Source organism: Myxocyprinus asiaticus, chromosome 28 (genome assembly GCF_019703515.2).
Source record: "Myxocyprinus asiaticus isolate MX2 ecotype Aquarium Trade chromosome 28, UBuf_Myxa_2, whole genome shotgun sequence".
Classification (NCBI taxonomy): domain Eukaryota; kingdom Metazoa; phylum Chordata; class Actinopteri; order Cypriniformes; family Catostomidae; genus Myxocyprinus; species Myxocyprinus asiaticus.
The window spans coordinates 31745190-31761320 of NC_059371.1; the positions used below are offsets into that span (position 1 = coordinate 31745190).

General features: G+C 36.1%; 1 protein-coding gene across 1 annotated transcript; it reads right to left on the reverse strand.

The window, feature by feature from the left end:
* Positions 1-63: 63 nt before the first annotated feature.
* On the reverse strand, positions 64-15573 carry LOC127419311 (coenzyme Q-binding protein COQ10 homolog A, mitochondrial-like). Its single transcript, XM_051660631.1, has 5 exons — positions 15131-15573; positions 8863-9009; positions 4352-4544; positions 4087-4188; positions 64-3701 (listed from the first exon to the last, which is right to left on the reverse strand). The coding sequence occupies exons 1-5, from the start codon at positions 15268-15270 to the stop codon at positions 3534-3536; spliced, it is 750 nt and encodes a 249-aa protein (XP_051516591.1). The 5' UTR covers positions 15271-15573; the 3' UTR covers positions 64-3533.
* Between the last annotated feature and the right edge of the window lie 558 nt (positions 15574-16131).

Consider the following 16131-nt stretch of genomic DNA (forward strand, 5'->3'; position numbering starts at 1 on the left):
TTCTTGTCATGTCAGGTTAATTTAAATTGAGGAATGTGAATATGGAGATGATTGGTTGAAGTCAGATCCACCAGGGGAAATGGGAGGGGAACAAGAGAATGGTGTTCAAATGTATCTGGATTGATTTGGGAAGAGAAGCTTAGGTGAACAAATAAAAAAAATTGGGAAAACTTGACAAAAAAGGAAAGCCAATAAATGTTTTTAACAAAACTTTGAGCCTTTTTCTTCATTTCTACATGTTTCACTCTATGACGTTTTACATGCTTTAGAATATTCCGATATTAATCAGAATTTGGTCCTATTACAACAACTACATCTGCATCATGTTAACGCATTATGGGTTCAATACAAGTTAAGCCCAGTTGACAGCATTTGTGGCATTATGTTGATTACAACAAAAAGTAATTTTGACATTTAAAAACCCTTGCAAAAAAATGTGATTACACTAAGGCACTTACAATGAAAATTACTTTAAAAATGATTAATGATGTATAGAAATTAATGCTTTAAAAGTATGCACAAGATATAAACATATGTGCTAACATAATTTTAGTGTAATCCAATCAGGGATTTACCGGCACTACAGCCTTTACTACATTACGATGTACACCGATAAACCCTGTAATGACGACGAAGTTGTTATATTATATAACTTTACAGAGAAAAGGTTTGAAAGTGATTTTATCACACTAATATCACATTAACATGTATAATGTTTACTTCTTGTGGCTATACTTTTGAAACTGTATTTTAATGTTTATGAACTGGACCCATTCACTTACACCACTTATTGTAAGTGCGTTACTGTAACCGTGATTTTTTACCTTTATTCTTTTTTTTTTTTATAATCAAGATTATGCCACAAATGCTGCTGATTGAGCTTAACTTGTATTAAACCCAAAACATTTCTTTTAAAACAATATACTTGTTTCTAGAAATCAGAATAAGACAGCTGGCATTTATTTATAATTCTTTGTCATGTATTCAGAAAACATCCACTTTCATTTTTTCATTTCATTTTCATTTATATCTTTGCATATCCAAATAAACACCATTCTGGACAATACTTGATATAAGCAGTCAAACAACTGCAAAATCACAACATTACAATAGCTGATCAGCATGTAAAAACCTCATTTGGGAGGCTTAACCAAAATTTAGACCTTAATTTAAAAAGTTGTGTGCATGTAATTTGATATTGTCATGGTGAAAATATGTATGGATTAACCATCTCAATTTGATCCAAGTCTGGTCACTGTTTTTAAACTGGATCATTTTTAAAGACAGATTAATTCTTTTCTGTAAATATCTAAATGAAGAAGACCCTCAGGTCAGGGCAGCATGCTGAAGAAACTGTAGCCCCTCATATGGTTATAAATACATGACCCAGATACCACCAGCTCGTTTTCATTGCTCGTTGGAACTGCATGACTTCTGTCTCCCCAAGCGCTCAAATATGTCCTCGATTTGGACATTTACAGACAGTTCTTGTGTTGAACAAATGTCTGGCAATGCTAAAATAAGCTTTTGGTGTCATTAATGAAACTGATCCAGATAATTGAGGAGGATTGAGGGAATAAATCAATGCCACATTCACATCAAACCATACCAGTTGTTCCCAGCCGTTCAAGTAAAACGGTCACAAAGGATTTGTTTGAAAAGGTTTATAGATTCTCAAATTAAAAGAAATGCTTGTGCAATGTCATTTAACACCGATGACAGGCCTGCTGACAAACTACAAGAGAATGAATGGACTACTTAACAGATAGCATTCATTTTGGAGAGGATTCGTCCCTAAAACTGTGCTCTTCTAACTTTTAAACAGTAGTGATCATCTCTTTGGTTCTAAGTCACAGTTGTTCAACCTACAATTCTCATTTAACAGGCAAACTTACACAAGTCTATTTTAGGTGGTACACTCAATAAATCTCCTGATTGTTTAGTTATTTCCATGGAAGACTTTGCAAGACAAACATTTGTTTGACAGCACAAATAATTTATCGGTCAAATCTCAACACTTCCACATGTTACTTTAAGTAGTTTATAGATGCCATGAAAACTTACATAAGGCATTGAAAAACAGCTAACAATAAAAACTCATAAAATATCTTTCAAGCCAAAACAAAGTTCACTACGCTTGTGTCCAGTGCACTGCCAACTTGCAGCAATCTCTGAAGTTTTTGAGAAATCAGAATATATGAATGCTTGAGTTTGAACAGACATAAATGTAACAAACACAAATGGCACGTTCTTTGCACTTCCTATATGAACAGGCACAAACTGGGAACACTGTATCACTATAGGGATTTGCAGGTTAAATTCTTACATTTGTTTAAATCTCTCTACAGCCCTGAGTTTGCATGAATTCATCCAAAGAAAGCAAAAGCATGTTAAATATAACTCTAAATTCACCTTCATTACAATACACTAGTTCTAAATAAAAAAGATAAATATGCAGGTTGGGGGCAAGGTGCAGGATTTTTAATGTTGGATGCCACTCGAACTGGGTTAATCTCACGAAAACGTAATATTTCACTCCAAACAGAAATAATATTTAGCATAAAGACAATGAAGCCTATTTTAAAGACCTTTAAGTTTTTTTTTTTTTTTGATTTTCACGACAATTAAGCACAATTAAACCCCCTCCACCAACTGTCAATACTCTACTGTAATCCGAAATTATTCTCATGACTTTCATGTGAAAAACAAACATATATTTAAATTGTAAAAGTACAACTCTAAAGTACGAATGAGCTAAATTGTCATGATAATACTATCACAATACAAAATAAATCGTAATGGTTCTAAATATAGGCTTTGTTTTTTGATTTTGTGAAATATGATATTTCTTTGAGATTCGCCCAACTGTATAGAGCAGGCAATCCACTTTCATACTATTTACAGTTATGTGTGCAGTCACAAGAGTTTGACTTGAATTATTATTAATCAGTGCAGTGTGAAAGTCACGTAGGTCATTGTGAGCATATTGATGAAAACTTCAAGCATTTTGAACTCCTATTCTCTATTTATGTCTAGTCATTTAAAGATTTTCTTTTTATATAGAAGTTTCAGCAATCATTTAATCAGATTTGGCCCCAACAAACCCACAGCAGGACAGAAGTAAATGGGATGTAACTATAATGAAACAGTGCACATTAACAAATTTTTGCTATATTCTCTAAATACTGTACCTGTCTCTCAACTTTCAAATCTGACAAGTCAGAGCTACAATAATATGATAAATAGTCATTCACAGTCAAAAACATTGTGGTTACATAGAGAAGACTTTTGACAAATCTATCTTTAGTCTCACATTTTAAGATGTAACACTTCAGATGTTTTGGAAATATTGTCTGAAAGAACATGGGATCTATTGTCCCATTCCAATGTGATGAAAACCAGAGATCTTTTGGGATAACCATCTTAAGAGTTGGCTGAGAGATAGTTATGGAGTTCCAGATTCAGATGAGTCCAAGTGAACGTACACACATCCACACACAGATGCACCTATTAAAGCAGCTTGATGGTGAACCTCACGTTTGGTGGACCTCGTGAAACATGAGCTCTCGTGGTATTCTCGTCTCGGGCCCGTACAGTTTGCACGCTCTTCGCTCAAACGCGGCCACCATCTGTTTCACCACTTCGTCGAAAAACACAGTCGCTAACTGTGAATGTATCAGTGAACGGAATTCGAACGAGACCTTTGGAAGCAGCCGAAGGCATCCAGGATGGAAGATAAGAGAAAGTGATAGAAGAAAAAAAACATATTACGGACATGACACATTTACTTAAATTACAAGAAATAACCCTTTGCTAAGCCTAAAACATTGCTGACCAATCCTACCTCAGTAACTGTTGCCCACTTATGTATTGTTTGACAGGCTTTTGCTCTTGACAAAGTCTAAAGCCACATCCACACTAATCATTATTAGTGTGGACATGGGCTCATTAAGTCATTTGTGCAAGGATAGTTTAAAATTAAGTTTAACAATGGAATTCCTTGGAATACCATTAAGCTTGTCAGACATGGCAACAGTAACTAAAAGAAGGGTCAATTGGAAACCAAAGTTTGTACACTGTACTTACAGAGAAGTCTACTGTGCATGTGCGAGGGTAACCAGGAATTCCAGGACTAAATCGCCATATTGTTTCTAAGTGATTGAAGAGTTTACCATCCGAACACACCGCCTGATGTGGAACAGCAAAAACAAGGGTACAATTCAAGGGAAATTTCTCAGTAGATTTATCCGTCAAGAACAGAAGGGTCAGAGCACAAATGTACTTTGTCATTTTACTCATGCTAGCAGTATATTGAAGACATTCAGGTAGTAAAGGACAAAGGAAAACTTACTTTGACGAGATGGGGACGGACATGGCTTATCATAGAAGTGTATCGTTCAACAACAGGAGGGAAGCCCACTTCCAAATGCGCTTTGGCGTGACCAGCTCTCTTCATTATGGTTTGTGACTTTTTGCACCATGGTACAAAGTGTTTGTAGTCATCCACATTGGCAACTACATCATACATTTCTTGCATTGAGTACCTTAAACCAAAGGACAGGTAAATCTTTGAAATTTCAGAATTAAGCAGCATCGCAAATGTGCAGCATTAGGGGCCATTCACACCGACTGTGTGGGTTAAAAAGCTAGATGTGACGCAAGGAATGAAAGAGAATGCAGATGTCTCGAGAACTTGAAGTTCTTTGACATGCCATCAAAATGCTGCGCTTCTGTGCAAGATGCTGAAAAAAACATTGTGAGATGCAGCACAATGGTCAAAGGTGTCTGTTTAGCGCATTCACATAGACAAACAAACTAAAAACAATGCAGACGGACACTTAACACACAATCGGTCATAACACACAATCCCTTAAGTTGAAAGAGTACAAACAGAGAGTAAATACAAACACTCTCTCAAATTAACAATAAATACAGACATGGGATATATACAGATAAGAGTTATAATTTAGGGTTGCATTGAGGTTGATAATTTAATGAAATAAGCAAATAAGCAGCATAAAATAGATGGCACACTGGCAGCCAAAAGTTTGGAATAATGTACAGATTTTGCTCTTATGGAAAGAAATTGGTACTTTTATTCACCAAAGCGGTATTCAACTGATAACAATGTATAGTCAGGACATTAATAATGTGAAAAATTGGAGAGTCACGTGATGCCATGCGAAGGGCAGACGTATGAGAGACAGCTCTGCGCACTTTGCAAATTTTTAAAATTATTTTCATGATATAATCCGGTGAAATTCGATACACCTAGTTACACATTTGCTGTTTGAGGTAAACATGGCAAAGAAGTCAAAATCATCGGAATCTGGAGATATTAAAAGACACTTACGTGTTCAAGATGAAAGCCCAGACTGGCCTGTGGACCGGGGACTCGATTTGGATGGTGCGGCGGGAGAAGGAATCCAGTGTCAACTGTCCAACATGTCGGTGATGTTGACGAAGGTACTTGCGGACTTGGAGGATCTCGCTGTAATACGTCGATCGATTATGGCGATGGAAAAAATATTCTCCGAGTTAGTCACAAGAGTGACATATATTGAGAGACGAATCGATTATTTGGAGTCATCAGAGAGGGAATTAGCCGCTAATCCGCCCACGACCAAAGTTGATTTGGAACGTGTTCTTGAAAAGCTTGAAGATTTTGAGAATAGAAGCCGCAGGAATAACATTCAAATTGTGGGAATTCCTGAGCATTAGGAGGGCAGAGATATGGTGAAATACCTAGATGAGCTTTTCTCGAGTCTGCTCGACATAATAGGCCATAAACCGGAAATCGAACGAGCTCACAGAGTCCCGGCTCACAGATCTGCTGAGGGAGACAGGCCCCGATCAATCCTGGCCAAATATTTGAGATCATCCAATAAAGATCTTGTGTTGTGCCAGGCAACACAATATAGTAGAATCACAATATTTTCTTGTTTCCGGACTTTGCGAACTCGACAAGAGTGAAACGCGATCGGTTCAAGGAATGCAAGAAACTCTTACATCAGCGGAAGATCACTTTTGCTCTGATGTTTCTGGCCAAACTGAGAATAAACACCAAGGATGGCAGCAAAATATTTACATGTCCCAATCAGGCAATGTCTTTTATAGAAACAATGGGTGAGTAACCATTGGGTGTTTCTCTTGTGAGTGGATTGACTCATTGTACATACTCTGGCATTCGGAGGAAGCTGGGTGCCATTCTTGTTTCTTTTGGCGTTGGCTCCGCCGAGCAGCTGGAGTTTGTTTTGTGGCTTAACACTTTTCCTTAAAGAAACTTTTGCATTGACAGAAGATCACTTTTACAATGAAGTTCCCGGCCAGATTGAGAATAGTCACTACGAATGACCACAAAATATCTACATGCCCACACAAATGATGTCTTTTATAAAGTTGGCGGACTGTGTAAGTCATGGGATATACTTTTATGCGGCCTCCGAGTGAATTGACTCTTGACCATCCGAGGAACCGGGATGTGTGTTTTGTTTCCTTTAGTGCTGGTTCCGCCTAGTGGTTGGAGCTTGTTTCGTTAAATAACATTACTTTGGGACAGTTATGGATGAATCCGTCAGTTCCTTGTGCTTATGCCTCCTGTTGGCTGGAGTATGATTTGTGGAGTATTTTCGTGAGACATTGGAATGATTACGTCATCTGCTGCAATCATCAGCTGGCTCACTGAAGATTTGTTTGTCTGTCTGAGGAAAATGAACGGCTTTATATCGGCTGGAATTTGTTTTGTGAAGCAACAAACCTTTGAGACTGTTCTGTGAATGAGTCTACACGTTCTCTGTGTTTATGCTGCCTATTGGCTGGGGTTTGTTTTACAAAATATTTGATGTTATGTAATTTTGCCTTACAAATTTGTGAGGCAAAATTGAGCAATCCAATGGCAAAGTTGTCGTGGGGGCGCACGTAGGCGTTCATGGACTCGAGTTTAAAGGGATTGACGCCAGTTTGCGCTTTCGTGCGCGGGGTTAATGCGCACGTTTTTCTTTTTTCCTGTTTGTTTTGTTCGGGGGGAAGTTCGGGGTTTTATTGTTGCATTAATGTTGAAATGTGGTCTTCATAATTTTGTTTTTGGCACACAATTCATTTTTTCTATTATATCAAAATGCTAAATGTTAATATGAGTGTACTATCTCTCTCCACATGGAATGTGAATGGGTTGGGGCACCCCATAAAAAGAAGGAAGGTTATTTATTTTCTTAAACGTAAGAAATATGATATAGTGTTTCTTCAAGAAACGCATCTTTCCCCGCAAAAAGCTGAAAACTTTTGGAAGATATGGGGCAGATATTTAGTGCGGGCTCAAGTAAGAGCAAGGGAGTCATTATATTGGTAAATAAACATTTACAATTCAAATGTCTAAAAAAATTAAATAAAATAAAAAATCCATTCGAAAAATTACAATTATAATTTGAAAAAAATAAAATAAAAAAATTCAGAACTTCTTAAACTACTTCAAAGAGTTCTCATCAAAAATCCTCGACGTGCAGCAATGACAGCTTTGCAGATCCTTGGCATTCTAGCTGTCAGTTTGTCCAGATACTCAGGTGACATTTCACCCCACACTTCCTGAAGCACTTGCCATAGATGTGGCTGTCTTGTCGGGCACTTCTCACGCACCTTACAGTCTAGCTGATCCCAGAAAAGCTCAATGTGGTTAAGATCCATAACACTCTTTTCCAATTATCTGTTGTCCAATGTCTGTGTTTCTTTGCCCACTCTAACATTTTATTTTTGTTTTTCTGTTTCAAAAGTGGCTTTTTCTTTGCAATTCTTCCCCTAAGGCCTGCACCCCTGAGTCTTCTCTTTACTGTTGTACATGAAGCTGGTGTTGAGCGGGTAGAATTCAATGAAGCTGTCAGCTGAGGACATGTGAGGCGTCTATTTCTCAAACTAGACACTCTGATGTACTTATCCTCTTGTTAGTTGTACATCTGGCCTTCCACATCTCTTTCTGTCATTGTTAGAGCCAGTTGTCCTTTGTCTTTGAAGACTGTAGTGTACACCTTTGTATGAAATCTTTGACTGATGAGTTTCTAGAGAAAGCTGTTTCTTTTTTGCCATTTTTGACCTAATATTGACCTTAAGACATGCCAGTCTATTGCATACTGTGGCAACTCAAAAACAAACACAAAGACAATGTTAAGCTTCATTTAACGAACCAAATAGCTTTCAGCAGTGTTTGATATAATGGCAAGTGATTTTCTAGTACCAAATTAGCAATTTAGCATGATTACTCAAGGATAAGGTGTTGTAGTGATGGCTGCTGGAAATGGGGCCTGTCTAGTTTTGATCAAAAATGACTTTTTTCAAATAGTGATGGTGCTATTTCTTTTACATCAGTAATGTCCTGACTATACTTTGTGAGCAGCTGAATGCCACTTTGGTGAATTAATGTGCCAATTTCCTTCCGAAACAGCAAAATCTGTACATTAATCCAAACTTCTGGCCGCCAGTGTACATCCTGAGCTAAATCTCTTGAGCCATATATCGAGCTCATATACAGTTCATATAAGTTCATATTGACATTGATCTGTATATGTAAGGCATTTCTTTTGTAAAATCACTACACAAGGCCGCTATTTTTGCACAGCCTGTAAAGTATTTCGCATTATGTTTTCTTACTATTTTATTGTTGTGACTGATCCAAAAATAAGGTGACTGAAAAATAATAGGTGAACAGATAAAAGATACATATAACATGCTTGTTGCTGTATTATCATGGGTGTTATTTCATCTCCCATGAAGAAAGAAGAAGAGGTTATTGTTTGGAATCAGATCCTGGGGGCATTTGTAATCTTAACCTGCCCTACAATTAGGCAGGGAAGGGCACAACTGAACTGAACTTACCCTAGTATTCTCCTCTCTGAATACTCTTTTCTCTTATTGGTAAAGCTGATGAAAGATCTTGTGTGATGAGAGGGAGTCAGATCTACTTCAGAGAGACAAAGAACGCGAGGAGAACGAGTCATCAAGATCCCACAGGAGGACAAGTGTCTGACAGAGGACAAATGACATAAAAGTACACTCCTTTCAAATACAAAATTATTTTAGCAGAGATGTTAAGAAAATCGTTGAGGTTAAAAGTAAATCTCAAATAGAAATGAACAGAGTACACCATTACAAAAAAGTACCATGGTGGTATCAAGGTATCAGTTGGTAAATGATTAAGACATTAATGTGCCATGGAATTTGCATTATACTCAAAAGTGTTTTGTTAGTGTAAGTACTTCATTGAACATGGTAGAAGAAACTGGGCATCTACACATAAGCCATGCTGGCCTAGTGATTTATGTGATTTACATTTATCTGGTATTGCTGATGTCAATTTAAAGGAATACAAGTTAAGCTCAATCAACAGCATTTGTGGCATAATGTTGATTACAACAAAAATAATTTCGACCTGTCCTTCCTTTTCTTAAAAAAGAAAAAAGAAAGAAAGAAAAATAGAAGCACAAATCGAGGTTACAGTGAGTACTTACAATGGAAGTAAATGGGGCATATTTTTGGAGAGTTTAAAAGCAGAAATTTGAAGCTTATAATTTTATGAATGCACCTACACAAGTTTTAACAATAATTATTGTATTATTTGAGCTGTAGAGTTATTTAAATAGTTTTTATACGATCATTTTAGGGTTTACAGCGCTACATCGTCAAGGCAACAAAGTTTTAAAATTGGTTAACTTTACACAGAAAAGGTTAGCAAGCGATTTTATCAAACTAAAATCATTTTAACATGTATACTGTTTACGACTTGTGGCTATACTTTTAAAACTCTAAATATTTTAACATTTACGGATTCACTTACATTGTAAGTGCCTCTCTGTAACTCTCTGAGTTTTGCTTCTTTTAAAGAAAAGGAGAGACTAGTTGAAATAAACTGTTGTGGTAAACAACATTGAGCCACAAATACTGTTGATTAAGTTTAACTTGAATTAAACTAAACTGAATATTCCTTTAAGCACTTTAAGAGTAACACCATGGCTACCAGTTGCTGACAAAAAACCATAGTTACTACAGTTACTGTTATTACTGTAAAATCTTAATAAATTACAACAGCTCAAAACAGCTTTCTGATTCACTGTTATTTTGATTATTAATTTATTATATGTTAGGCTATTGATTTTCCAGTGTTTTCGTGAATAACTGTATCAATTATGGTGGTAGTTTTCATAGAAATAACAAAGTTACCATTACTAAAGTAATATTACAATAAAACGGTGGAAATTTGACTGCTACAAAATAATAATAATAATAATAATAAAACGACAAAAATAATCTGAATGCTTTTTATATTATTTAATTGGACATTCCACATAAATTTATGATTTTTACTGTAACAACTGCAGTAATTATGGTATTTTGACAGAAAATAGTTTGTCAAAATACCATAGTTACTATTACTAAATTAATTATTGCAATAAAACAATAGAAACTTGACTGCTATAAAAACAAATAAAATGCTTACATTATTTGATTGATGTACATTCCACATCAATTTATGATTTTACAATAGTAACTGCTACAACTGTAGTATAGTACAGTTGAAGTCAGAAGTTTACACACACCTTAGCCAAATACATTTAAACTCAGTTTTTCACAATTCCTGACATTTAATTGTAGAAAACATTCCCCAATGTGAAATGTCAGAATAATAGTAGAGAGAATTATATATTTCAGCTTTTATTTCTTTCATCACATTCCCAGTGGGTCAGAAGTTTACATACACTTTGTTAGTATTTGGTAGCATTGCCTTTAAATTGTTTAACTTGGGTCAAACATTTTGGGTAGCCTTCCACAAACTTCTCACAATAAGTTGCTGGAATTTTTTTCCCCATTCTTCCAGACCAGAGGTGCCCAAACTTTTTCTTATGAAGTGCCAAAAATCAAACTTGACTGAGGGCAGTGGGCCAAAAGTAAACGTTGCTATTTTAAAATTAAATATTAATACTGCAAAACACACAGAAATCTCAAATTAAAATCATCCAATGTCCTATACTTGCACAATGCACGTAATTGATTTCAATATAATATGTACGTTGTGCCTATTTCTCATTTGTGAGTCACTTTGAATAAAATGTTTGCTAAAAATGTAAACGTCTCTTAAAACATGGTTACTGTCTCTTTAAGAACAGCGCATCTCCTCACATTGAACACAAGGTAGTTCTGTGGAGTTTTGCAGAGTTTTGGAAAGATGAAGATACAATGGCATGATATAATACTACCAAATTGGATATTGTTTTGTTTTGTGACAAAGATATTAAAGATATTTATTATCATAGACCTAGGCTACACACTGTCCTGGATTTCACTCAGTATTACCATTTATTGGGACTGTCAAATGTAATAGGATTATTTAATTAAACAATGCTGTAAAATGTTTTTGCGTAGTTAATGCATTTAGCCTACTTTTATTTGACATTAAAACTGTTTTCCTGTTGTGATATCAAAAACTTGAATTGTACTTTTGCTTCTTTTCTTAAGAGGCGATTGATTAAGGCTGAATGTATTACACATTAGGAAAGGAAATAAAAGCTACAAAGCACATTACTGCAAATTAAAAAAATGAGAGGCCTATTAATTTAGTTGACTCCAAAATATGATTATGATTAAGAACCTGCCGAAATATGGCATTGTATCTTATGATTATTAAAAAACTTGCAGCTATCCATTTTTAGGCAGATAGCAGCTAATTAACAAGATATCCTCACATTTGACAAACTAATTACATTATGATGCACACGGATGTTATACACACTCCAAAACAGGGTTTAGTCAGAATAAGATGATGAAATATGAAGAATTTGTTTACTGCATTACCATTTTTGTCTAGCTGGCAGGGCAGAAAAGGGATTTTTGAGAGTACTGGTCTGTTCACTTACAGTGCAATTATAGTTCATTTCGGATGACTGTACACATTGTTCTGCAAGTCCACCTAATTACCTGTCATTTCTTGACACTGCTTCAGTTCCCACTCCACTTTAAACCAACTAGGTTCTGTCTGGTGGTATTGAATGCCCAGATTTTGGGGAGGCACCTGGGATGGCCAATGGAGCGAACTTTAAGACAGCACGTATTTAAAGGTCATTGAAGTATGCATATACATTTAAAAAAATGTAATCACTTATACTCTCTACTTTTCAAATAAGCTATAGTTTTTGTAATGCAAAAATAAAACAAAAAATGTTTAAACAAAAAGATTAATTTAAAACAAAGAGCTGCATCAATGCCAAATCAAAGGTGATCAAGGGCCAACTTTGGCCCACGTGCCCTAGTTTGGGCACCTCTGCTCCAGACAGAACTGTTGTAACTGAGTCAGGTTTGTAGGCCTCCTTGCTCACACACGCTTTTTCAGTTCTGCCCACAAATTTTCTAGCGGATTGAGGTCAGGGCTTTGTGATGGCCACTCTAGTACCTTGACTTTGTTGTCCATAAGCCATTTTGCCACAACTTTGGAGGTATGCTTGGGGTCACTGTCCATTTGGAAGACCCATTTGCGACTAAGCTTTAACTTCCTGGCTGATGTCTTGAGATGTTCCTTTAATATATCCACATAATTTTCCTTCCTCATGATGCCATCTATTTTGTGAAGTGCACCAGTCCCTCCTGCAGCAAAGCACCCCCACAACATGATGCTGCCACCCCCATGCTTCACAGTTGGGATGGTGTTCTTCGACTTGCAAGCCTCACCCTTTTTCCTCCAAACATAACGATGGTCATTATGGCCAAACAGTTAAATTTTTGTTTCATCAGACCAGAGGACATTTCTCCAAAATGTAAGATCTTTGTCCCCATGTGCACTTGCAAACTGTAGTCTGGCTTTTTTATGGCGGTTTTGGAGCAGTGGCTTCTTCCTTGCTGAGCAGCCTTTCAGGTTATGACGATATAGGACTCGTTTTACTGTGGATATAGATACTTGTCTACCTGTTTCCTCCAGCAACTTCACAAGGTCCTTTGCTGTTGTTCTGGAATTGATTTGCACTTTTCACACCAAACTACGTCTCTAGGAGACAGAATGCATCTCATTCCTGAGCAATATAATGGCTGTGTGGTCCCATGGTGTTTATACTTGCGTACTATTGTTTGTACAGATGAACGTGGTACCTTCAGGCATTTGGAAATTGCTCCCAAGGATGAACCAGACTTGTGGAGGTCCACAAAAAATTTTTCTGAGGTCTTGGCTGATTTATTTTTAATTTTCCCATGATGTCAAGCAAAGAGGCATTGAGTTTGAAGGTAGGCCTTATAATACATACACAGGTACACCTCCAGTTGACTCCAATTAGCCTATCAGAAGCTAATTGGCTAATTGCCCAAAGGCTTGACATAATTTTCTGGAATTTTCCAAGCTGCTTAACAGTTAACTAAAAGTATGTACACTTCTGACTCACCGGAATTGTGATATAGTCAATTAAAAGTGAAACAATCTGTCTGTAAACAATTGGAAAAATTACTCGTGTCATGCACAAAGTAGTTGTCCTAAACGACTTGCCAAAACTATAGTTTACTAATATGAATTCTGTGGAGAGGTTAAAAAATTAGTTTTAATGACTTCAACCTAAGTGTTTGTAAACTTCTGACTTCAACTGTATTTTTACGCAAAATATGGCAATTTTATTACTCAAGTTGATATTACAATAAAATGGTGGAAATTTGACCACTTAAATTTAAAAATAAAAAATAATAAGAACATTTTAAAAAATTATCTGAAAGCTTTTTACATTATTTAATTGGACATTCTACAAAAATTAATAATTTTTACTTTAACAACTGCAGAAACTATGGTGTTTTGACAGAAAATATGGTAGTTTACATCAAAATACCATAGTTGCTATTAGGGATGTCCATTTTTTTTGGAGAAAAAGAACGAGAATGAGTACCGATACTTTTTTTAGTACTTGCGCTACCGAGTCCGATACCTGGTTGTTGTTTTTTTCTGAACTCAATTTTAGTAGTTTATTTCAATTTTATCATCAAAATTGTGTGTAAATAAATACATTAATTAAAACTTTAAGAGCTTTTATTTTAAAGTGTTTCTGTGTTGTTAGACCAAGGAGCTCTGACATTATGACGGCAGATTTCCAATCCAGAAAAGCCGGTCGCTATGTGTATCACAGTGATTATTAAACCGCAAAATGCTGCTATTTAATTAAAAAAATATGCAGTCTGTATATGACTCGTGCTAAAAAGTGAATTAGCGCTCTGCCTGCTGTCATCTGCTACAAACAGAGTGTGCGATGCTCATAATATTGTTTTCCGTGTATGAGCCAAGGATCTCTTCTATTTATCTCATTAAATCGCAGCTTTTGCTGTTAAATAACCGCACTAGGACATGACGTGATTTTAATCTGTGCGTTGAATGATTACGTAATGACATTCGTACGTCAGATGGTATCGGAGCAGCATTTTTACGAGTACGAGTATGAGTACAATTACATGAGCCTGGTATCGGACCCAATTCCGATACCAGTATCGGTATCAGTGCATCCCTAGTTGCTATTGCTAAATTAGTTGACACTGCAATACAATACAACAGAAACTTGACAGTAAAACAATATAACGTCAAAAAGAATCGGATTCCTCTTTACATTATTTGATTGATGTACATTCCACATACATTTATGATTATTACGGTAACAACTGCAGTAACTATGGTATTTTGACAGAAAATATGGTAGTTTATGTCAAAATACCACAGACACAAAGCAATTGATATTGCAATAAAACAGTGGAAATTTGACCGCCATAAAAAATACAAAAAAATTAATAAATAAGCTTTTTACACTATTTAATTGGACATTCCACATACGTTTATTAAATTACTGTAACAACTGCACTAAATATACCATAGTAACTAATACTAAATTAATTGTTATTACAATAAAACGGTGGAAACTTCAAATTAAATGACAGCACAATCTGAAAGTTGTTTTCATATATTAATTTGGGATGTCCATCAAATTATGTATTTACAATAGTAATTGTAACATCTGTAGCAACTACGGCTTTGTTCTCTGCTCAGACATACATGTCAATCACTCAATAAAAAGCCTATTTTAAAAGACGTATCCATAATTCAGTCGTTTATCAGTGATTCTGATGTAAATGTGCTCTTTACCTGATGGGCCACTGTTGTATTCTCTCTTTGTTTTTATACGGGCTGCTGGGTCGACACGGACCACCCGTCGCTATTTCCAGAAACTCACTGAATGTCCGCACACCCATCGGCATCCGTCGGGCTCCCCCTGACACTGCCATCAAATGATAGATCTGAATAATCCGAATATAATTAATATCACACGACCTAACCGATAAATGACTCAGTGAATCACAATAATGAACCGGCGCCGAATGTCATCGCGATTCGAATGAGTCGATTGGTCTTCAACAACCAAATCGCCGTTGTGCTAATATCACATCCGTACTACTAGATGATCTACTAGTGCAACAATGGTCCTTTCTCCAGCGAGTTCGTCCAACCCGTTCGAGGTTAAACCGGTGAGGCTGTGATAAGCTGCTACCGGTGTGTGGGACACACTGTTCAGATCGGGTACCGTTCGGGACAGGTGCAGCTGCCGCCAACTGGACCGGAGGAGGACCAACGGTCACATAGAAAATTCAAATATTACAATTTAAATAGTAAAGTTGCGCATTCTGTCTTAATCATATTTAAAATGATGTTGTTTTTAAATAAAGACCCTTGACAGGAATGCATAGACATTAATATTATAAATAAGAGTGGTGTCATATCCCTCCACATCAGCAGGGAGTGATATTGAGCAAAGTCCCTTTGTTGAGTCCCCAGCAAAGAAACGTGTCACTGCTTTAAACTTCATAATAAAAGTCTCTCGCTCCCACGCTGCTCACAATAATCACATATTATTAATTATAATACAAACACGTTTAGATTTGCATGTGGTTTACATAAGTTACGGACTTATATCAGAGCATTTATTAACGTAACAGTGTACAGTTAAGCACTGTTACTGTCTTATTCACTGAATAAACTTGATAAAAAAATACAATTAAAAAAACAACCCCAGTGTCTTAGATGTGCATACGCTTTTAATGTAACTGTTTAGTTGTTTACTAGTTCCATAAAATGTGCATTTCAGTTGA